The sequence below is a fragment of the Xiphophorus maculatus genome, chromosome 23 (assembly GCF_002775205.1).
Source record: "Xiphophorus maculatus strain JP 163 A chromosome 23, X_maculatus-5.0-male, whole genome shotgun sequence".
NCBI classification, from domain to species: Eukaryota; Metazoa; Chordata; class Actinopteri; order Cyprinodontiformes; family Poeciliidae; genus Xiphophorus; species Xiphophorus maculatus.
Genome location: NC_036465.1, coordinates 22770542 through 22794735, shown reverse-complemented (window position 1 = coordinate 22794735; position 24194 = coordinate 22770542). Strand labels below are relative to the sequence as shown.

Genomic DNA, 24194 nt, shown 5'->3' with positions numbered 1-24194 from the left:
TTTCGGATTAAAGCTGGTTGATCACAAATGCGCACTAAAGTTTTTTGATATTTAAAAAAAATAAAGTATGGTTTTTGTTTTATCACATAAACTCTCATTAAGATATACAAAAAAAGTGGTTATAGCGTATTAAATGCCTTTGTAAAGGTTGAAGGTAACAAAGGTTAACTTTTGAAATTGAACATTTTACCTGAAATGTTCTTCAGAAGTTGCACATTTTAAAGACGTGTGTTTATCCATCACAGGTTTGTTGGGCTTTATTTTTGTTAATTAATGCCATAAATCCTTCGCTGACACCTACTGTCTTAACCTCCCTCTGCTCCTTTCCCCCAAGAGACGACTGAACAGTCAGTTTTAATCTCTCTCCTAAGCACTGTCCTCTCGCCTCACACACATACACACACGCACGCATGCAAAGCTTTCAAATAAGGGATTTAGATTACAGGGAACACTGCTATAGTCCCACGATGATGGAGTGTGTGTACTCTGAGAGTGAGCCTTACTAGAATTCATATGATGTTTGTTGACTCCCTTCACATAAACAGGTGGCTGTGTGGAGATAACGTTCTGCATTTTGTGCCGACGATGACGCTGCGGAGCGTGCGCACCCGCCCGCCCCAGACGTACGCAGTCATCCAACGTTGTGTCAGGAGTTTTGGTGTTTTGTTTTTTCTTCTCTTTAATCCTAATGCATTCAGAGGAACATTTATTAATCTCTCTGTTTCAAAAGGAGAGCGACAAAGCCTTCCAGGTGAATAAGCGAGGGATTCCTCCAAGGGCATCTCCACGCACCCGCTCGACAATTAGCCGAGAAAAACTGGCGGTTTTGTTGCCAACGCGGCAGAAGGTTGCACAAAGACGAGGCCCTGTTTCCCATCACTCACTCCCAACCTCCTCCGCTTCCATGTTGCTTTCAGTTTGTTATCATGTATCGGTTTTGCCTACAGACGGCATATGAGAAGCTACATTAGTCATTTTTGGAAAGGAAGGAGGAAGTCTTGTTTTTCTTCTTAGAGGCGCGTGCCATCATCCACCCAAATGGCCTTTATTGTGTTCAGCATAACAAGATGTTGAGCCACCGCCTCATTGGTCCATAGTTCCTCTCTTCATAAACTACCAAAATAAAAAACTGAAGCACCCGGCGTGTGTGTTTGTGTGTTTGCCACTTGGTTAAAAGTGTGTGCACGTTGAGAGTGTTTTCTGACTTTGATCCTAATGACAGATTTATTCTCTCCTCCGCCGACGTCTTGGCTGGCTTTACTAAACCAGCATCTCTCAATGCCGACCTTGTCACTTCAGCATGTTGGCAGGCCAACCTCTTTTTTTGATCTCTTGTTTCAAAGGCCCTGAAACACGAGCTGACACAGCTGAAGGAGGCGAGGCAATTCATTAAGAGTATATCCAACAGAGCTAGGTCTGCAGCGAAATGCTTGGGCTGATTGTTGTAGATCATTTATATCTTTTTTTTTTTTTTTTGCTTGTTTGTTTGTCTAATCTGTAAATATACTCGGATTACTCAGAAATGTATTTACTCATGTAAGTCAGTCTTACAAAATCTTCACTTCACAGAATATGCATCCCATAGAGCCATACGGAAAATATACATAAAAATGTGAATGAAATGCATTTTCATCATGTCTTTTAAAAACCCTTAGAGATTGATCAGAAGTAAGTTTTAATGCTCCTCTGAGAATGCTTGATCTTTTTGCCCATTTAAATTCAGTAAATGCAATTTACCCATTTTAAGCTTCTTTTTTTAACATTCAAATAAGTACTGCTTGAATCACTTCTAGGTTCGGGTTTGCAGTTATTTTGCTTCTTTTATTAAAATTGCAGACGCCTGACTGTGTCTGTTTACATTCAGCACAATCCCTCCCCACTCTCTCCTGCCTAGTGAAACAAATTATTGTTTGCTGAAAATGAAAAGAGCAAGTTTGTTCGCTTTGAGACATTGCGCACAAGGCATAACAACACTAAGGAGAAAAAAGAACTTTGCTCCATCTGTAAATGATCACGACTATTTGTAAACTATTAAAAAACCTATCTCATAATTTCCTGAACACCTAAATTATTGAATATGGAATTATTATGTCATTGTAATTAAACCATCAATCAATCAGTCTTTATTTATGATGCACATTTCATATCAAGCAAGAGCTACACAATGTTTAAGATAAAGTGCCGCAAGTAGGAAAATAATAATAATGGAGAATAACTAAACAAAGAAAAAACAAACACAGAGAAATGAAATCTAAAAAGATACGAAGAAATGTGAGGTTTAAAGCTATTAGTAAAGATGTCACTGCACATGAGACGGATAAGTCACTTCTACAAAGCGCAGACTCTAATCTCTTTATAAGTCTATTAAAACAAAGATTAAAAACAATTTGAAAATGTGAAATCTATACTTATTCCAAACTACTGATAAAATTGTTTGTTTAGCACGGCAATAAAACAAATGTTTAAGTATAGGCAAGAAGATAATTTTAGATAAAACTTAAGGGAAAACAAAGGTGTAATGAAACCAGAGGGACATTTATTTTATAAGGCTTCATTTTGACATTTTGTCCTACTTGCTTAGCCATGCACTTGTCTAAGGTGGGCAATAGGGGGCAGCACAGTGATCAGAACAGAACTCCAATTGTACATAGGGCAGCATAATTGGAAGATATAAAGACGTGTCTCAGCAGCAATTTTTTAATAAAAACTCTTTTATTAAAGAGTTTTGACAGGTTGAAATGATGAGAATGTTGACACTGTAGTGACGTGTCCAGTTCTCAGACGGAGATTTGCAGTCATGTATAAAATACACCAACTTAGCAACAACTGGACTCAGAATTTTGTAAAATTTTAGACAGATATTTGCGTTTTCTGTGGTGACTTTATGTTTTGATGGACCAGATTATAATTTTGTTTGATCGTTTACATGTACCAACATATTTATGTAAGCAAATATAATGGAGTGACTGTCAAAACAGTGCAGGAGATAGAGGATTCTTGCCCTTGAAAGTTTATTTGTCAAATTTTAGGAGCAAATGAAGGGATTTTAAACAAATGTACTTGACAACATAGCTTGTTTGCCAGATGGAGCTTAATGCCAACAACTACTTTGTGTCTTTTGGGTGAAATTTTTCATTCTTCTCAAAACCTCAAGAATAGCTTTTTTGACGTATTTCAGGAATTCAAAACCAAGATTTTAGATGGTTACAAAAAACTAGAACACCTTCACACATTGCCATGAGCTCAGAAAGAAGGATTCATTATTTGTTGTCTAAACCTAATTAAACTAAAGTTCAATTAGGGAAAAAAAAAATAATTCCTACGTTTTCTGTAGATCACTGAACTTCTGTGAGTTGTGTAAAAAAAAAGATGGCATTTCAGTTTCTTGATTGAACATATATTTTCTATATATTTATAGAAACAACCTATAAATAACCTGGACAGCGTTTAACAAATAATTCCCTGAAAGCCACTCTGACTCACTCATCCCACACAGCAGCCATCTGAACAACACAGTGAGCACTAAAAGCTCTCTTACTGTAAAGGGTCACAAAGGACAACATCATCATCCTCATCTGGCTCCTGGGAGAAGACGGCTCTCTAACATGGCAATGGTGCATGCATAACCGCTCCCATTTGGTAAAAAGATTTACCCTGAATTCTTTTCACACTTTCATGGTTGTAATAGAAGTGGGACTTAACCAACAGAATTTGACAACTCATTTCTATAAAACATTAGCCTTTTCAAGTTATTTCTTTGGAACTGGCTTTCTTAAGCCTCCGGCACAAATTTCAAACTCTTGACCAAGCAGTAAATTACTTTGTAAGTCAGCCGCAGATCTCAGAAGGAATCTGACCGAACAGGAAAGGCGATCGATGCTGTTTGCACGCATCGTGTCTTTTGGAGAATTCTTTTCCAAGCCCAGAATTAGTTTTGTTGTCAGAAAGTTGACCCTCAGAGACACCGTCTAATGTTCTGCTTCAAAGAGTGTAGCACAACCCGAGCTGAATAATGCAAAGATTCAATACACGAGAACCACGAGTTTACTTGTATCAATACTGGCAGCCAGCATAGACGATTTTCACATTTTCCGTCTTCAGAATTTGATCTATAATGCAGTGCCTTATAAAACAACTTTTGTCAATTTGCTTTACAAATAAAAGTCTGAAACTTGTTGTGAGCATCTGTATTTGGCCCCCTTTACTCTGATACCATGAAATAAAATTCAGAGCTACCTTTTGCCACAACTAGATAAGTACTATGCTCAACAGTTTACATTTTTAAAAATCCATATTAAAGTAGTGTGACATTAAAAGTATTGATGTGATAACAATACAAAAAGCTTTGTTGTTTATAGCTCTAACATGAATTTAAAATAAATTAAAGCAACAAAGTACAAATGTTGATGTCTATAAAACTCATCCTCAAAAAAAAACTAACTAAATATGCATATTTTAATATGTATTCCTCTCTTTTATTATGGATTTATTTACACCTCTGATTCTAAATACACACGACTGAACAACCATGGATACTGGCACAGAGTACTTGATTCTCTATCATTGTTCTCCCATTTGACTCACATCCTCCATTTTTATTTTTTCTGTTTAAAGACTGGCATGAATTCTGATCATTTCCACTAATGTGTACATAAATAATATGCAATGAGTTTCCAGCTGGAGGTGCATATGATGTCATTTCAGCTCCCTCTTATGTTCATTTGCATGCTAACAGTTTGTTATTTGTGAATGCAGTAAATGCCAGAAATACTTCCTCTCTGAGCACTCTACCTTGTATTGTGTTTTGGATATGTGACAAAAATGGTGAAAAAGTGCATTACATGTAAACTAAATACAGACTCAATAAATCATATAGCTTTAAGATGGTATCTGGGAAAATGTAAATATAAAAGTACATGTGATCCAAACTGAAGCATTCATTGTCAGAAACATGTGGAGTATGAAGTCCATATGGGAAAACAAACTGAAGACTGAATGTAAAATCCTTCACCACTTTCAAGTGTATTGATCCATTTTGTGGGAATTGTATAATTTGACTTGCCTGATAATCTTACTCAAAACACTTCACTTATCTTGACATGGTTTTGTCCTTTTTAAGTCTTAGCATAAATTCATCTAACAGAAAATTGTAACTTTATTTTTAGTAAAAACTTTTCAGTTTGGGAAAAATCCTCATTCCGCAGGACCACAAATAATTCAATATTTTGTACAACCACCTGTTGCACATTGGCCAATACTTACTCTCAAAAGAAAGGTCTTTGACCACTCCACTTTCCATGTACTCAAACTTTATTAACACACTAACAACAAATAAATATGGAAGTTACAGAAACAAATTTTAACTCCAAATATTCACAATTGGGCTTTCCTCTGAAATGAACATAGCGCAAAATCGCTACACATTTTATCTAGTAAATAATTCCTTGAATGTAAGCAAGTAAACACATCAATTTTCAAAAATTTAAAATCTTTGAAAATTGAAATTCATTCACGTGACTGGATGAATGTCATCCAGTCACGTGAATGGAAAGTCACATCCATTCATGTGACTTTCCTACATTGGAGGATGCATGAAGAACTTTCAGCCCTGTCTGACATCAGAAGTAGGACGTAAATATCCAAGCTTGCATACTGTCTTATGTGAGAAGTGCAGGATACATATACAGAGTCAGGAGGGTCAAATAAATACAACTGAGATTTAAACCATTTTCCTTAAGGGTTATAAAAGGTCATATTTTCCATCAGAAAATGTATTCATCTGCCTCCCTAGAGTCCCTTGAAACAAATGCTATCGCCCCCTAATTAGAAGGCTCTAGAGAAGAACGAGTCATTCGTTTAATCTACTCAAGTCATGTTTAGTGCATAAATAAGCTGAGGAGTGGGGCGTGGGGGTATATTGACAGAGATGATGTTTTCTTTGTTGCATTTGCAAACAACCCCTAAACTGCTATCACTTAATTTTTCAGGAGTACTAATGTAATACAAGCTCAAATACAACCAGGAAAACAAATATGGCCTTTGAAAAAAAAAAAAAAAAAAAAATCAACAAATTGACACTTCTCACCCCGCCATTACTTGATAGGATGTATCCAAAACATGTTGTCTGTATCAATGCTCTAACATGCAGAAGATCCAATCTCTATTTCTCTTCTCCTCCTCCCTCATCTCTTTATCTTCTGTCCTCACTTTTCTTTTTTTTCCCCCATCTCTGTCACTGTCCTCAAGCTGGCTAGGTGAGATAACTCCTCCACACGGAGATACCCGTAGCTCATTGGCTGGGTGATGGAACAGAGTTCTCCAATCAGACTCTGCATCATCAGTTGTGAAGATCATGGGCCTGAGTAGAGGCTGCTTATCTGGTTTCACCTGCATTGTGCTCATGCATCAAATTCCCTTGGAAAACCTTGGAGCAGTGGATTTTCTGGTCAAAACTTACCATCTTTGCTTGGATTAATCAAGCGTAAGACAGCTCAGCGCTCCTATGAAGTTACAAAAAGCACATTTTTCAAGGCCTTATTTATGTGCACGTAGTTGGTAATTACACGTCATTCGGGCTTCTCATTAACAGCCATGCCAGCTTTTTCCATTAGTGGTTAAAAATGGCAGAAAATTGCCCACTCTGTTTTGAACACTTAACATCACTTCCCATCTGCTCAGATGGTGACACACCTCCTCTGTTTCTTAAGAGTGCCAGTAGCTTTTCTTTGCCTACCCGACCACAGAGGAGAAATGAGAAGTGCACCAAAAGTGTCTTCAAGGGCAAAAGCCTTTTTCTACTTCTTTTTCTTTGCAATTTCAGACAAAGATTGCAAGATTTGACTTCACACTCAAGCTCAAACACTCACTGCACTTCACTTCCAGTGAATACATATTCAGCTGGATAGCATAGGGTTTGTGAAAGCCAACAACATCCAAATAAGAGAAAAAATGAGCACTAAGTCGTTATTTTGTTTGCTTGTTTTTGTTTTGTTTTCATTAAGAGGAAAGGATTTCAGTCTGGAAAGATGGTTCTTCCTGGCTCTGCCTCCTTCTCAGAGCTTAAGTTATTCTGAGGTATCTAGGTAGTTATGCTGCTATGAGCTCAGACTACTAGGGAACAAGATAGACAGGGAACAACACAATTTATCCTCAATCTGATACTTTCTTCTCCTACTGTTCTCTAATTTGCATTTTTTTTCTGTTATTTCAACTGCCAACTTTTTGTTTCCTCTTAGTTTTTATTTTTAGTTTTTGTGTTTTGTTCTGTTTTCCAGAGAAGCCTGGCATTCTGCTTGTCTATGATAAACTTTCTGGAGGAGGGATTTTGGTATCGGCTATGAAAACGACACCAACTAAATGTTTTCCCTCTCCTGTTATACATTTTTTACTTTTCATTAAAAAGTGTGTGTATCTGCTCTGTCTATCCACTGTATCCTGGCAGATGGCCACTTGTACTGCTGGAAGTTTCTTCCTGTTAAAGAGAAGGTTTTCCTCTCCACTGTCACTCCATACATGCTCAGTATGTGGGATTGGTGTGAAGCAAACAAACATCTACTGCTTAATTCAACTCAATTAAAAATGCGTCATTGGCCCCAAAGGGAAATTAAATGCTGCTGTATCTCATATTAATTCAAGATTCTTCAAATTGATAACTAGGATTAATTGGAATGTACAGTAAAGTGCTTCAAGACAATATTTGTTGGGAATTAGCTCTTTAAAAATTGAACGGAATTTAACTCAAGTTAAGTAAAATGTCTATTGATCTATTTTGTTGTAATAATAATAATAATTTAAGGCATTTTAGAAATTTTTTCACAGGAGTACCAATAAAGGTGATAATCACAGCATCTATTAACTTACACATTGAAAACAAGAAGTTGCTTTCAAAATTTTAAACTAAATATAATCTCAACACATTTGGTGTTTTTTAAACAGCTGGGCTTCATTCTTTTCAGAACATTTGCAAGAATAAGTCAACAGTATCTGATCAGAAAAGAAAGGAAGCTTTTGATAAAATATGGGACAACCACCCTTGAAGCAATTACCTTGCAACAGTACGACGCATACAACAGTGAATATGTCATACTGCACTGACCCAGTCAAAGTTCAGAGCAAAATCCAAACCTAAATTCACATAAGAATGTGTGACAAGACTTAGAAAAACAATGTTCAGAGATAGTCTGCCCCCAATTTTACTGCGTTTCGGAAAAAAGTTCAGCCTAGCGTTGAGAAGCTCAACGCTGAAAGACATAACCCCAAAAACATACAGCTTTAACTTCAGCAAGAGTTTTTATACAAACTTTTGGCTCGGGCTGACTGAACACAAATATACACAATACTTTTCAGACTTCCATTTGTAAAAGCTAGAAAATGTATTTTCTACCTTCCACTTCAGAATGATGCTCTACTTTGTGTTAGTCGACCCCGCAGAATCCTTATGAAATCCACTGAAGTTTGTGGTTGAAAATTGTGACTGTGTTAAAAGGTTCAGAGAGTGTCCTTTGAAAGCCACAGCAGGACACAAAAGAAAACAGTGACGATATCCATATTACATATCATTCATGCTGTGTCAGATTTAAGCTTGTGACTCAAAGAATCACTGAACGTTGCTTTAGTGCGTAAGAATTTATTGCTGATCTGACATTCTTGAAGACTCTTAATTTCTTGTCTCCTTGTGTCTCTAAGATTTGTGCTAAAATGACTACTTTCACAGGATTCAAAGTATCCTTAGTTCAAAGAGACAAGTTTGAAGTGCCGTTGATAAAGTGTCGATACGCTTTTTCAAGTCAGATCAGTTACAATAGGATTTATCTAGTTAGAATTACATAGGTGTTTACTCTGGTGGACCCTCAGTAGATCGGAGCTTAAATAGTCTTGTGCTGCCCTCCTGTGATGAGTTCACAGCAGAACATGACTTTGACTCTTCTTTTTAAATATGCAGAACTGTTTTCTCCCAGCTGCTGCATTCTCACTGAACTTCAATATGTTGATCTTATCCAATGTCACTCATCTAGACAAAGTCAAACAGCACATAGTTCAGTTTGACACATGAAAAGGTTCACTCGCCTATCGTCCACCAGCCAACATGCAGCGCTCTGTCAGATTTTTCTGACAGGTCATTTGGCTCTGAGTCTGACCTTTGTCATGGAGCATCTCATCTCTGAGCTTCAAATGTGATAACATTTCAAACACAAAGGTTACTAGGAGGGTCTAGCCAAGTCAGAGAAGGTCAAGGATGTTTTCCTCTCCACCGTATCTCAAAGCAACAAACAGCTCACTGGAAGCATGAGCTGTTTGTAACATGAAAAGCACTGAAAAGCAAGGGACACCAAAGGCCAATCACATCAGAAATAATAATCTAAGTGCTGCAAGTAACATTTCCCTAAAATGTAACAAGGCTGAAGGCTATTCTTACCATCATCATTACTGCTCCCCAGTTTGCTTAAAAATTAGAGCTTCAAATTCAGACTCCTTTATGAAGCTGTTATGCTGTTTTGCCAGTAGGTGGTGCTGCAGTATTCCTTAAAGAGGGGTCCCCAAAGTCGGTCCTCGAGGGCCGGCATCCTGCACGTTTTAGTTCTCTCCCTGGTGGTAGTAACGCTGCTTCTCAGCGTTATCATCATTGCATGTCAGTGTTCTTCCAAGAAGAACACTGACATGCAATGATGATAATAAACCATCATTGGATCCAGGTGCGTTAAACCAGGGAGAGAACTAAAACATGCAGGATGCCGGCCCTCGAGGACTGACTTTGGGGACCCTGTGCTCTTCACTTACCACAGGAAACTCCAGTCCTGTAGGGCCGCTGTCCTGCAACTTTTAGATGTGCCTCTGCTGCACCACACCTGAATAGAATAATTAGGTCATTAAGGCTCTGGAGAACTGATCTACACAAGGAGGAGGTCATTAAGCCATTTCATTTCAGTGTTTTGAAGCTGTGGCACATCTAAAAACTGCAAGACAGGAGTTTGCCATCATGTTGACATAACCCCCCTCCCCCGCCAAAAAAGAAAAAAAGCAAAGTCATTGGGTGATATGAAATCACACAGAGAGCAAAACTCTCTGTGTGATTTGTGTCTGTGTCTTTTGTTGCTTGTAACAAAAAAGACATATCTAACCAACATATAGTATAATTTCAAAGAAGCTTTTGTTCTGTTTTAATAGAACAAAAGCTTTGTTCAAAACGACACCTTAACTACCTTTTATATTGTTTTAATAAGTACAGTATATGCAGTTATATATAAAAAACCTTCCTATGTAACACTGAAAAGCTGTTTCTGATAATACTTTAAATGGATAAAACTCTTTAGTAGTCAGTGTTGATGCTGGGGACGTGTGGGTGGAGCAGGAGGTGAAAGGAGGGAGTTTCATATTAACTGATCGTTTCTGAGTGCCTGAGGTCATGTTGACTCATACTGTTGTGAGATGAGCAGTCTTTTCTAAGCCACATTTTCTCAGCATCTGTGGTCAGCATGCTGTAACCAGACCTCGGGGAAGATTAAAGGCTAAAGAGCAGCAGGTTCAGTGATGTAAGCAGAGCACAGTGGGATCCTCACATCAGGGTTTTATTAGTGTATGATGTGATCAAGAAACGCTTCAAAAACCCCACAAAACTAATAAAATGAGGCAGATGAACTGACAAATATTAATCTGATGAATTCATTTATAAGTGTATGTTTTTTTTTTAACTATTTGAATTTTACAAAACACACACCTACAAGAACTTAAAAGTTAATATGTAGATAAAAATGTATAAACACAATCCTCAGACATTTGGATTAACTGATTCCGAGAGACTGCTATTATATATTGATTTAGGTAATGTCTTGTCCTTTTGTTTTTCCTAGAACCAAAGTCAGCTTAAGGGATTAGCTGTCCAAGCTAAAGAAATAGCTTATTCTTTGCAGCCAAATCTCTCTAAAACAAAAATAGGTTAATTATTTCAAGTGCTATAAGTACAAAAATCATGTAGAGTGACTAAATTAATTCAAGTAATATACATATCAAATTAGTCAGTCTCATAACTATAACAAACTGAAAGATGAATTACTTTCTCATCCCATCGAGTGACTTTTATTACAACTTTTTAAAAAAAACGTATGCAAGGAGAGTTTGGTATATTTATAAAGAACTCTTATTTCTCAGAATCAACACAACAGTATATACTTAGACTGATCACTATAATAAAAAACAGGTGCAGGTAGTCAGCATAGTCAGAATTAAATGTTATTATTAATTCCACTAAGATAAACTACTAATGATTTCTTTCAACTAAAGCAAAATACAAGACAGTCGAATAGACTAAAAGGGGGTATTTTGTTTAAGATTATGGAATTAAATGTAAAAATATATATATATATATATATTACATTTATGAAGAGTATCTCAGTTTCTCTGAAGTTTTAATTTTGAGAGGAAGGAGAAAAAGAAGAGGTGAAAATCTTGGAATGACCTCAACCCACAAATATTTAGCTCCAGAACTGACCCAACAGAGCCAGAAAGAGTGCCTCGCTGAAGCTTCCCTGTGCTATTACACACAGATAGATTGATGTACCGAAGCAAATGATGTCAACAAAAACATGTATGGCAACCGGATCTCAGGGCTGATCTGTTCTGATGTGCTGAAGCTTATCAATGGGTTCTTTCTTACTAAACCCCTGTGCTCTAGTCTCCTCTTGGCAGCATCATGTTGTTGAGGGAGAGAAGCTGACACATGAGACCGGAGCTGATCAATGAGTCAGAGGAAGAGCTGTGGCTCTATGATCATTCCTACAGTAGAAAATTTGACAATTATTTCAAGTTCTCTGAGAATAGCCAAATGTTTGAGATCAAATCAAAAATATTTATTTTAACTTGATCATTAGTTAAAATATCATATTATCTGAGCTCTGGTGAGTGATATTTATTGGAACCATATGTAATTCTGTTTAGGGCCTCCTATTGTCTTTGTCATACAGAGTTTGTAGTAAATGTTAATTTGTAATCATGAAATAACTAAAATATAAATCAAGAGTTAAAATAATCATTATATTGAGCATTTACTAACATAATATGTCTATAGAATTATAGTTGCAACACAATGATTCACAAAAAGAGGTAAATAAAACCCCTTCAGAACATTTAATATTCAGCGGGAACTGTATCAAACCTATGATATGGATTATGGATTACTGTATATGCGGAATAGCTAATCTCAGAAAATCTCCAATTAGTAGCTGTCTTCTGTCAGTGGTTTCTTTCTCATGTCTTTCCCATGTCTTTCCCCTTAAGAGCATTAATATTAATGACAGAAGAAGGCTGACCAAGTTCAGTCACTCTCTCCTCCCCCTTCCCTCCTTCTTATACCCAGACTCTGGATGCAGCGAGGCGCGCACACACCGGCAGCTTGTCTCAGCTTCCGTATCGCTCTCACTTCTGCATCTCTGACCCTCCCCGCAGCCTTCAGCCTAGGATTTTAGCCCACCTGCTGTGTGGATCATCGGTAAGAAAGACTCATCTCTGCTTCTTCTCTCCTCCGTTTGGCTTTGTTTCTGGGACTGACGGTGGCTCTGGTCTGCCAGGAGTCAGACAAAGGACTGGGGTGTGGCTGGATGGGTAGAAGATGGTTGCTAACGGCAGCGGGGAAATAATGTGAAAGATGAAGTTGATGAGAATTGTGGTGGTGACAAACAAAGCAATATTGCTGGTATGTTGAGGTATATAACAGTCGTAAAATAGGGTCAAATTTGACTGATAGGTGACGCAAGTTGATACAGATTCTTAAGTGTTCAAGTGAGAGACTGAAAGTTGCTTTGATCATAAAAATTGTGTTTTTAAAAATGTTGCATTTTGCTCAGGAAGCCTAACACCGCATCAAGCAGAACCTTTTAGGCCCTATTGAAATCCACAATGGTAAGAATCACCTTACAGAAGCTTATTCTACTTTTGAAGATCCCCAAACATATAGGCTTAAAAATATATATATTTGACAGTTCAGTCAGACATATTAGGATCAGGACAGTGAAAAGACCAGATCAGTTATACTTGAGGCTGAAGATTTCTACTGCAGTGGAGTCTGTGGGCTGATTATGAGCTGCATCCATGAGGCTACAAGAGCAGAATCAGAAGAAAAAAGACACAAACAAATTGAGGGAGAATGCAATGAGAACAAAGAGGAAAGCCTTGGAGAGGGAAGAAAAGCAGACACAAAAGAGAGAAGAGACAGCTGGGTAAAAGAGGCACATGTTAGCCACAAAGGCATCTGAGAGAAGCAGACATGTATGTAGACTGAGCATGTGTGGGAGGCAACCACTTGTCTGAGCAGCACATGTTGTAGCCACTCCCTTTATGTGCATGCACTGACCGAAACAGCTGATAGGCCTCATTATGGATTTTCATTTGTCTCAAATGGTATACATCGAGCTACGATGCACAGTCAATACGATGCCTGACATGAAAGGTCAAAACGGCGCACTGAGTTTCACGTCTCATCTTTCACAGCCAAAATGTCGGACAAGCCAGACATGACCGAGATCGCTCGCTTTGACAAGACAAAGCTGAAGAAGACGGAGACAAAAGAGAAGAACCCTCTTCCCACCAAAGAGAGTGAGTGCACGAGTCCTTCATCCTCTGCGGCAATTTTTTTTTTCGCCCTCCCTGCCAGAATCTCCCATTATCACCTTCACACGTACTCAGCAAAGAGAGCAGCGAAGCAAACGGCTGCAGTATCAGCTGCACCCACTCACAGGTTCACTGCAATGCAAGCCTAAACCAGCAGCATGTTTCTGTTTTCTCTTCTTTTGCAGCCATTGAGCAGGAGAGGAAAGGCGATGCCACACCTTGACGTGAGCACATGAAGAAAAGGAGCTGAGATGCCACAGAAAAAAAGCACTTTCTTTTGATTATCCCAGTATTTGAATCACCTACATTGTCTTCAGAAAAGGGTGCTCTCTGAGCTCCCTGGGGTGCTAACAGGATATTTTGGCATCCTAACATGGGGGCTCTCTTACAAATCACACACACAAAAAAAAAATGTCAGCCTGGGTGCCTGTCTTGTGCTGTTAGCTTGTAGCTAACATGTCTCCAGTATTGCCAAACTAGGGTGGGGGTGAAGTGATGTAGCACAGGGAGAGAGACAGGCATTCAGGCTGGAAAGTTGCATTGGGGGTGGGGTTTGTCTGTGGACACAGGGGCAACTGAAGTCAACTCATGTGGGCTTTTTTCTTAAACTTTTTACTTTTCTTTATGTAATAAACATGAAGACATGGACACAGTGTGTTTTGTGCTTTTTCATCTCTAAGTTGTCTCAGTGTGCAGGTTGTTGGTCTATATTTGTACTGTACGATTGTGGTGATTGTGTATTCTACTTTACAGAATATCCATTTACATAAATCACAATTGATTTTACAATCTATCAAATATCAGTCCTGCGAGATAAATGTGTTCCTCCCTGGTGGAAAATCTTTATTGTACATTTAAAAAAGCAAACAATATTTTTGTTTATATTTCAGAATTAAGACTTATTCCATCAACCAACTTAAAATTGATCAAGAATCATGTTAGTAATGACAATAAGCCCTATTCTCTAATGATTTCTTTCAGTAACAGAAACACAAAACATAAAAAGAAAACCAAAGATGCTAATGCTAATTGTATACTGCTGCTAAAAAGTACATTGGAAAAGGAGAATATTTTCTAAATAAGAAACAAAAGTCTGATGCACTATTTAAGTAAAAGTCCAACATTTATCACAAGTTCACTGCTCTCTCAGGAGTTAAGAGAATTATAGTGTATAATTCTTTTGCCGCTAAGGGTTTGGGGGAGTTTGGGTGTGAACTCCACATACTTCAAAGTTTCTAACCTTTTGGACATATCAGTTTTTCACCTATCCTTATTTTGTGGGTCCAGGATAGGATTTATTCAATCGACAGAACAATTTAAACTTTAGTTTCTGCAACTCCCTAATGTTATCTCATCACAAGCTTTAATCACAACCCAAAAGCAGTTCTTTTGGCTAGAGAAGTTGCTTCCAGTTGGAGGTTCTTGCTTAAAGCTTAGTACATTGGATGTTTATTGCACAGTACTATTGGCAGTGAATTAATGTTGGATTACTTAAAGGAAAACTGTTCTTAACTGGTAAATTTGTGAAAAACATAATCATTAATTTAAGTGATGCTTTGACACATTTTGACAGACATTCAGACAAAATTCTGAGCATTACATGGACACAGCAAGCATTTAATCACCGAAGATACAGAACAACACTGAGATAAGAGGTTGCTTTGGCTAATTTAAAAAGTTCTGCAAAATATTTTTTTGTAATACTTTAAAAAGTAGTTGTGTGTGAGAAATCTGATGGGGTCACTTTGTGAATATTACACAGTAATTTTGGACAAAACGCTCAACATGAGTTTACACTAAAGGTCCCTCTGCCATAAAAAATGAGAGTTTAATTTTAAAAAAAAATTATGATTTCATTAGATTTTTATTTTTTTTATGCAAATATTTAATTGGCATTTTTTTTAAAATGCTATTTTTTAAATGCAAATATTTCACGTGAAGCATTAATGTGAAATATTAATGCTTCATATTTCACATAAAGATATATAAATCAAGTGGGTAATATTAATTACGACCTAAAAACCTATTGAAATACTGAAGAAATGTGATAGTTTTAAACTAATATATAGCTAGATTGGTCAAATTTCAATTCACATTGACATTTTTTAACACTGGTTTATATTATGAAAGTTATGGTGAGCAGAATTGACAAAGTCGAAGCTGGCTGAAGATCTCTGAAATGAACTGGCATTAGTGTGTCATTCAAAATCTCGTGAGTCACGATCTCGTAAAATATCGAGTTGAATCTCTTTTGGTGTTGTCTTACTGAATTAACCAAGAGCTTTCTCAAACCCCTATCTATTGTAGATCTACCTGTTACGTTTGCAGGGTGCAAGTTCATCCAATACTACTACAAAGTATCTATACATGCTGGCAAGACATCAAGCTTTCTTTCTGCTCCTTTACACAATGCATCTGGTTCTCAAAAAATATTGATCATATATATGCGTTCACTAAACAGATTGCTTTTATATTTTTTTCTCAGTTGACCCTAAGCAGACTACAACCTACAAAGGATGAGAAGGTGTGAATAATTTCTAAAAAATAAAGGTGAAATGACAAATTGTTTCCAGTAACAATGGTTTTTCAAAAATGCTCCTGAGTTCTTGCAGAGCAGTGTGTTTACAGATTTAAAAGTGGAACTGTGGAACTGCTCAAAAAGTTCAACTTTTCAAGTCTTTACGAATAATGTACACTGACATGAAAAAAAGTTAAATTCAATTCTGTTCTATTTATATAATACTATAGGACAACAAATGTCACCAAGATGCAAGACAAACTGTAAAATATTTTTCCGAGTTGAGGAAGTCAGTTTTCTGATTATTTTCCATATTGCCTTATGGCTCTACTACAAAGTTACAAACATTCTCATGACATGTCTTCTGACATCAGAAAAAGTACTTGTATGGATGTTATTCAAAAATGGATGTTATTCAAAAATTACTGATGTTCTTTTATATGACAATAAAATATTACCACTGGTGGCCAATAATAATAATAATAATCCCATGGAAAGCAATTGAGGATGAGAAAAGCGAACTGAAAAGCCTTGATAGCTAGAAGATAAGAAGCATCGGGATTACACTGATTGAAGTCGATCAAGATTGATAAAATCACCAGTAAATCTATAAGCTAATAATCCAAACATTATCTTATGATGAGACGCAAACAGCCTACTACAGAATTCAGTTATAGCAAATCTAGCCATTACATTGGGTCATTTAGTTAAAGATCACCTGCCATGACCACCCACCACCCCCACATCTCCGGGATGGCGTCTCCACTCCTGTCACCTAAACTCGGCCTGTCAGAACTGTCACCTCCTGGGCCTTTATTGCTCCAGTTCTCTCACCTCACTCTCCCAAGCATAAATCAACGCTGCCCGAATGGTCTAATGTGTGCGAGATGTGTTAAAATATCACATCTTCAACGTGTATTCAAGAAACAATGCCAAACCTTTAAAACCCATAATAGCTCTATACTGTATTAATTAAGTTATGCATGTTGATGTTAACAATGTTGTGGCTGATCTCCTCGAGAACAACCCGATAAAAGGCTAAAAACCGGCAACAATATTTGACGGCCACTTCATTTCTTGTTGATAGTTTCGATGTTTCTGAGCCACTCAGCACTAAAAAAACAACTATTGTCTGTTATTATTGACTCATTTAAATTCTTAAACGCTCTTCGTTAAGCGCAAATCACGGAGGGCTCCTGGTTTCAGTCATCCATGAAAATGAATGTGGGTGATATCTAATTAGAAAGGATTATCTTCGCCCTCGGCCGTCCCAATCGCCTCCCCTATTGTCCAGCGCGATGAGTGGATTGTTGTTTTAAGGGATTTTGAGTGTTTTAGAAGAGATTTAATGGGAGACGTGTAACGTTAATCACTGGCTTAGACGTCGCTCGCATTAAGTAAAAGTTTGTGGAATAGCAGAAACTGTCGGGATGAGTGCTGAAGAGGAGAATGATCGTGCGTAATTAGGACAATTAGACGTAGGACTAAATGGATTATCCATCCATTCATATTGAAAATGCTAATTTGTTATTGTTGCATTTTTTTTTGTAAAGAAAAGAAAAGGTCGAATTAGATCAAGTCCAATAAAATAACCACACTGGAGCATTTTAACGTTCAAAACAAATGTTTATGCTCCTGTAAATTCCAGACTTTTTTCACACCGAGTTGTTTCCTAGGGAATCATCTATTATCCCATTATCACGACCATGTCAATTTCGCCAACGTGTCAGGCGGTATTTATATGACTACATGGCGTCCAGTCTGAAAAGCTTTACGGCTTTGCAATACCAGGGTGTCCGCCCATGGGACACCGGTCCCATTTCCCAAACATTTCATGAAGCCAGCAAGCCTCGGTACTGTCCCTCAGTAACATGACCAGATATAATTATTATAGGCAGTTTCTTTCTTTCTTTTTTTTTTTTTTCTTTTTTGGTGAATGGGGGGGAGGGTGCACAACATGGTATGTTTTTTATTTAATGTTATGCTGCGCTCCAGTTTCAGAATTCTGCGGCCCTGACATAACATTGTCAATCTTGCATTTATAGTTGTATTCAGCGATTCATGAGAACTTGTGCTCTGACTTAATTACATTCATACATTTATTCGTGGGAAAAGCATATGGGGATCGGAGCCTGGGAGCGACAGGTGAAAGAGGGGCTGTTTAACAGTCTGCGCAACTTCTTTGAAGTGCAACTCATGCGCCGACGGCTCCTGTTTGTCAATGGGACGCGGTAATTCAGCTCGTCATTGACGCATTTTCACAGCGAGACGTTACCTGCAGGACAAATCTTTCAATCAGCCGCGTAGGAGCATATAAGTATAGTCAGAGCAGGGAAGCAGCACCATTAGCTGTCTTATTTCCTCCCGGTACATACATTTGGAACACAAGCAAAAGTTCTGCGATGGCGCAACTGGATATCCTCTCAGCCATGGCCTTGTCCACGCTCTGTCTCTTTCAGCTTGCTTCCACTTGGTAAGTCCGTTACTTTTGCTTCATTTTACATTATGTTCTATTGGCTTTTCGAATCTCATGCATTAACGTATATATTTGTTTTCTCCCCACAGGACAGTGAATAATTTTCTTATGACTGGTCCAAAGGTAAATTATACGACTGTCTCTTGTACAAAATACTGTAATTTTAGGAATGGTTAACATTTTTTGTTGGTAGTGATTATAAAAGAAAAAAAAAACACATCTCTCTCTCTCAAGGCGTTTCTTACCTACGCCAGCAGTGTACAGATGGGCGCACAGAGAGGAATACGAGAGTGCAAACACCAATTCGCTTGGGAGAAGTGGAACTGTCCAGAAAGCACACTTAAGCTATCCACACTTAACAGCCTCCGAATTGGTACGTCTCATAATATCCACCCGCACTTATAACTAATTAAAATGTATATATCGGAATGAAATCGTCTATATTTGAATTTCATGGGTGTGCGCTCAGGCCATCTTGTGCGAAATGAGCTTTTACGCATTTATGAAACCAAATTACGTATCCAAGTAAAGTCTCTTAACTGATCTGTGTCTATCACATATTGCAGCCACAAAAGAGACCTCGTTTGTGCACGCCATCAGCGCAGCTGGAGTGATGTACACGCTCACCAAGAACTGTAGTTTGGGGGACTTTGAGAGCTGCGGCTGCGATGACTCAAGGATTGGCCAGACAGGTCCGAATATATATCTGTTTATCATTAAACAAAAGTAACAAAAAAAACATGTACTTGACATGGTATAATAATCTGTTTATGTTTGTGGCTTTAGGAGGCAGAGGATGGATTTGGGGAGGTTGTAGTGACAACATAGAGTTCGGAGAAAAGATCTCCCGACAGTTTGTGGATGCCCTGGAAGATGGGCATGATGCACGCGCAGCAGTCAACCTCCATAACAACGAGGCGGGAAGACTGGTAAGATTTGCTGAGATAGTTTGAAATTTGGCGTTTATGCATTTACAAAGATTTAAGATTGTGCGTAATCCACGTCAATACTCTGTTTCTGTTGACAGGCGGTCATAGCAACCATGAGGAGAGCCTGCAAATGTCATGGGGTGTCTGGAAGTTGCAGCATCCAAACCTGCTGGATGCAGCTGGCCGACTTCAGGGAGGTGGGGAGCTACCTGAGGACGAAGCACCAGCATGCCAGGAAGCTGGAGATGGACAAGAAGCCAATGAGAGCGGACAATAGCGCGGACAGCAGGAGAGCCATAGCGCACGCCTTTAGGAGCATCTCCAAAGCGGAGCTCGTATATCTGGAGGATTCCCCAAATTACTGTATCAAGAACCTGAGTCTGGGACTGCAAGGCACAGAGGGGCGGGAGTGCCTGAAGGGCGTCAGGAACGTGTCCCAGAGGGAGAGGAGGAGCTGCCGCCGGCTGTGCTACGAATGCGGCCTCAGAGTGGTGAAGAGACGCACCGAGGTGGTCAGCAGCTGCAACTGCAAATTTCACTGGTGCTGCACAGTCAAGTGTGAAAAATGCACGCAGGTTGTCACTAAATATTACTGCGCGGGTAAAGACGGCTCAGGGAAACGCCACAATAAAACCAAGCGCAAACCCGTGACGCGCCGACAGTGACATTTACCCATGAACATGTGATTACTTAAGCATTATGGATTTATCAGCGACTTTTTTGCATAGTGGATTTATTATTTGGATTCGGAAATGAGACATAAGCAGACGCCTGTTATTGCACTTTCTCCATTTTTGATTGGAATTTATATATAAAACATTTTATTAAAAACCAGACTCTGCAAACGCTTCACGCAGAATTTGGGAACCCACGTTTGGTTTTTAAGTTTTTGTAAGAAATTATACATTTTTGTATAATAAATATTTTGTGCAACCTGCAAGACTCAGTCACTTCTGTCAAATGTTACATTTTGATTCCACAGTTTGTATATTGGTGTCCTGCAGCCTCGGGCAAGAGTGGGTCACCCTTTTGAAGTGCGCATAAAGGCGTTTCCTGATCCAAGACACCCAATCAGCTTCCCCGGGACCAGAGGAACAAAGAAGAAGTCTTCCATGTGTGCCTTGTTGGAATAAAGTGAAAATTTGCGGCACGCGGATCCAAATTTCAAAGCTCTCCTATAGGATTGTGCTGCAAATGAAAATGGCCCATTTAATTTTTTGGATTCTGTTTCTCCATCTAAAAATGGACATGGGTCACGCCTGGTAAGACATCAATCATAATGTGTGATTCTTATTTAGAACAGGGATAACGGAAAAAGGGGGGGCAAAGTAATTTCTTTATTTTCTCTCTCAGGGTGGCCAGTAACTTCCTAATGACAGGACCAAAGGTAAACAAAAATGTACAGCTTTAATTGTTATTTCAGGAACACCTCATGAACAAAATGGTCTTTTTGACAGGCCTACCTCACCTATGCAAAAAGCGTGCAGGTGGGCACGCACAATGGAATTGAGGAGTGCAAACACCAGTTTGCGTGGGACAGATGGAACTGCCCTGACAGCGAAACCCATCCCAAAGGTCTGAGAAGAGGTATAGGGTGTAGTTATTTCCCAGATACTTTTCAAAATTCTTGACGATAAAGGATGCAAAAGTGCAACTGTACGGTTTCTGTTCTCACCGTACAATTTCTGGCTAATTTCGGCATTCATTTAAGGAAGAGTTGCTGGCATTGTGACCATGTCTATTTATTTAGCCACCAGAGAAACATCTTTCGTCCATGCCATCAGTGCTGCTGGAGTCATGTACACTCTGAGCAGGAACTGCAGCCTGGGAGACCTTGAAAACTGTGGCTGCGATGTCTCCAATAATGGGAAAACTGGTGAGGTCCACGAAATGTGATCTAAAATAGCGGTAAAATCAGTGCGTTGAATTTTCATTTGATTTATCTGCAAGCAGGTGGCCGCGGTTGGTTATGGGGTGGCTGCAGTGACAACTTGGAATTTGGTGAAAAGATTTCCAAACAGTACGTGGATGCACAGGAGACAGGCCAGGACTCAAGAGCCGCAGTAAATTTGCACAACAACGCGGCAGGACGGCAAGTACGTCCTGTTTAAGCGGATATTTCCAATTTAAGGTAGATGCGCCGATCAACTCTATTTTCCCACAGGCCGTGAAGGCAACGACGAAACGCGTCTGCAGGTGCCACGGCATGTCAGAGAGCTGCAGCCTGCAAACGTGCTGGACGCAGTTGTCCGATTTTAGAGAAATCGGCAATTACTTAAAGATCAAATACACCCAGGCGCAAAAGCTGGACACCGACAAGAGGCGCGTGAGGGCCGGAAACAGCGCCGACAGCCGGGGAGCCATCGTGGACGCGTTTGGCGGTGTTGCCCAGACAGAGCTCATCTACCTGGAGGACTCGCCCGACTACTGTAAGAGGAACGCCAGCGTGGGGCTCCACGGCACGGAGGGCAGGGAGTGTCTGCAACACGGAGCCGGGCTGACCCAGTGGGAGCGCCGGAGCTGCCGCCGGCTGTGCCACGAGTGCGGCCTGAGAGTGGAAGAGAGGCGCGCGGAGGTGGTGAGCAGCTGCAACTGCAAGTTCCACTGGTGCTGCAGGGTGAATTGCGAGGACTGCTCTCAGGTCATAGTCAAGCATGTGTGTGCAAAGAGGGAAGCCGGGGACGGGTATGCTGTCTGGCGGAGATACCGTGGACCCAAATGAAAAATATGAGTTTGTAAATATTTGTATTTTTGTCTGTATAGCTGCACTTTCTATTAATCAATGTCCGTGTTTCCTTTGCGCAAACATTTTGTTGTTTTGTTTTCTTTCTTTAATAAAAATCTCTTAAAAAGTCCAGTTGATTTCATAAATAAATACATTACTTAATACATTCCTTCGCTACTGCATCGAACTAACATATTACAATAAGAATGGACTGAATCCACTTAAAGAGAGGATTACACAGTCAACACGCAGCAGATCAACACCTAGCCAAGGTGTTGATCCAGCGCTGATCCACTATCACTTTGATGTCAATGTGTATTGACTACATTCAAAGACAAATTAGGGAATGCTTTCCAGCAAGAAGTAGAAGAAATTCTACCTCTTCTGCCTCTCAGACCTGGCTTCTTTGAGGGATATCCCACAGGCAACACGTAGTCTGTCAAATACATTGTGGGTTAAACAAAAATGTTTTTACACAGGCTGCATTAGTTGGTGTTAATTTATTGCATTGTAGATATTTGCAACACTTGCTTTCTAATTAAAAAAAAGAATTTCAAATATTTCTAATGTTTTAATTTGAAGATAATTAGGTCTAAGGGGGTTGTTTTCTCTGCCCACTGGCCTGAATGAGCCTTTCATTTGTTTCCTCTTCTTGACCCCCTGGAACTCTAAAAATCTTCCTCACAGCTGGGTGTGTCATAAATCTGCCAGGTTCTTATTCAAAGGAGAGATGGCAAGGATATTGCAGTCTTCAGGGGTCTGTGCCTAGAGGGCATTAGAGGGTTGTGGAACTTTCCCAGAAATTAGGCTGGTTAAAGGGCTTCTATACTCTTTACAGGCTAAAATCTAAATAGACTGTGGGTACAGATATTAGGTTTCAATGTTAAAGTAATACAAAATAAGAAAGCAAAGAAACTGTTTTAATTTAATCAAAATATATCTTTTTTTATTTGGCAAAATGTGTTCAAACAGCACCGTCACAATCTGTATCTTAATCAACATCAAACTCTTGAATGTGCCTTATATTTTCCATGCTGCCTTGTTGAGTAATAATGAAGATACAAACCAGTGCACCTAAACCCAGCACTCCACCAAGTATTTTATGGCTCTGATAAAAATAAAAAAAACAAGATGCTAATGAATCTTTTTATTTTCACAAAAAGTTTAATTTCTGGAGAGTTGACCAATGACTCCCCATTGCAAAGCCACTTCTCAAGCAATTTGGACTTTCTAAATTAATTTCACAAACACTTTACTTTAAGTGGTGCCTTGTTTGCTTTTTAATTGCTGTATTCCCTGCCTCATCCACAGTACCCAGCTTTTGTGGGGGTGTATGTTTCCTAATCTGGACAGAAGAGGAAAACAGGGAGGGAGGTTGCTGGGGATCTCCCACTGGGACCCCCCTGGGCTACTCATGTATTCATCCAGACAAGCCTGGGGGTCTGTGACAATCTAAGAGTGATTGATCACCCCTTCTTCCAGCTGCCCTCCCCTGTCACCTGGGTGTGAGATACCAGGGGGGCTGACGCAGGGCGGAGTTGCTGCTGCGAGACAACGTTGAACACAATGTGTTACAATTTAGAAAGAAAAAACCTAATTGACTATTTAAACTTGAAGGTTTTGTAAGTCTCTGTGTAAGGCAAAAATGTATTTAGATCTTTACCAGGTCAAAGAATAAATATAAATCCTCAAACTGACAACATATGTCATTTTAAGGCCCTTATTTAACACAGGCATGCCTACTGAAAGTTTAAAAGGAAATTTAATGTATGAAAAGTGAGTTACATCAATTTGACGCAATGCGATGAAAGAATCTGAACAATGGTCTTAGGAAATGACATTTATTTTATTTCCCATGTCAGTTTGCACATGGGTATTCCAGACAACTTGCAGTTAATCCTTCCTTATAAACACGTATTTGTGAAAAACTAATTAAAAGCACGCTGA

At 39.0% G+C, this 24194-nt stretch overlaps 3 protein-coding genes across 3 annotated transcripts; all 3 read left to right on the top strand.

Moving 5' to 3' along the window:
* Positions 1-12344: 12344 nt before the first annotated feature.
* Positions 12345-14249, top strand: LOC102221182 (thymosin beta-like). Its single transcript, XM_005795426.2, has 3 exons — positions 12345-12481; positions 13480-13584; positions 13785-14249. The coding sequence occupies exons 2-3, from the start codon at positions 13485-13487 to the stop codon at positions 13820-13822; spliced, it is 138 nt and encodes a 45-aa protein (XP_005795483.1). The 5' UTR covers positions 12345-12481; positions 13480-13484; the 3' UTR covers positions 13823-14249.
* Positions 14250-16100: 1851 nt separating this feature from the next.
* LOC102228510 (protein Wnt-8a-like) lies at positions 16101-20387 on the top strand. The gene is made up of 6 exons (XM_005795533.2): positions 16101-18590; positions 18683-18716; positions 18828-18966; positions 19160-19285; positions 19380-19522; positions 19621-20387. The coding sequence occupies exons 1-6, from the start codon at positions 18520-18522 to the stop codon at positions 20185-20187; spliced, it is 1080 nt and encodes a 359-aa protein (XP_005795590.1). The 5' UTR covers positions 16101-18519; the 3' UTR covers positions 20188-20387.
* A 335-nt stretch (positions 20388-20722) lies between these two features.
* On the top strand, positions 20723-22320 carry LOC102228256 (protein Wnt-8a-like). Its single transcript, XM_005795532.3, has 6 exons — positions 20723-20784; positions 20876-20909; positions 20980-21109; positions 21273-21398; positions 21476-21618; positions 21687-22320. The coding sequence occupies exons 1-6, from the start codon at positions 20723-20725 to the stop codon at positions 22242-22244; spliced, it is 1053 nt and encodes a 350-aa protein (XP_005795589.2). The 3' UTR covers positions 22245-22320.
* Positions 22321-24194: the final 1874 nt, after the last annotated feature.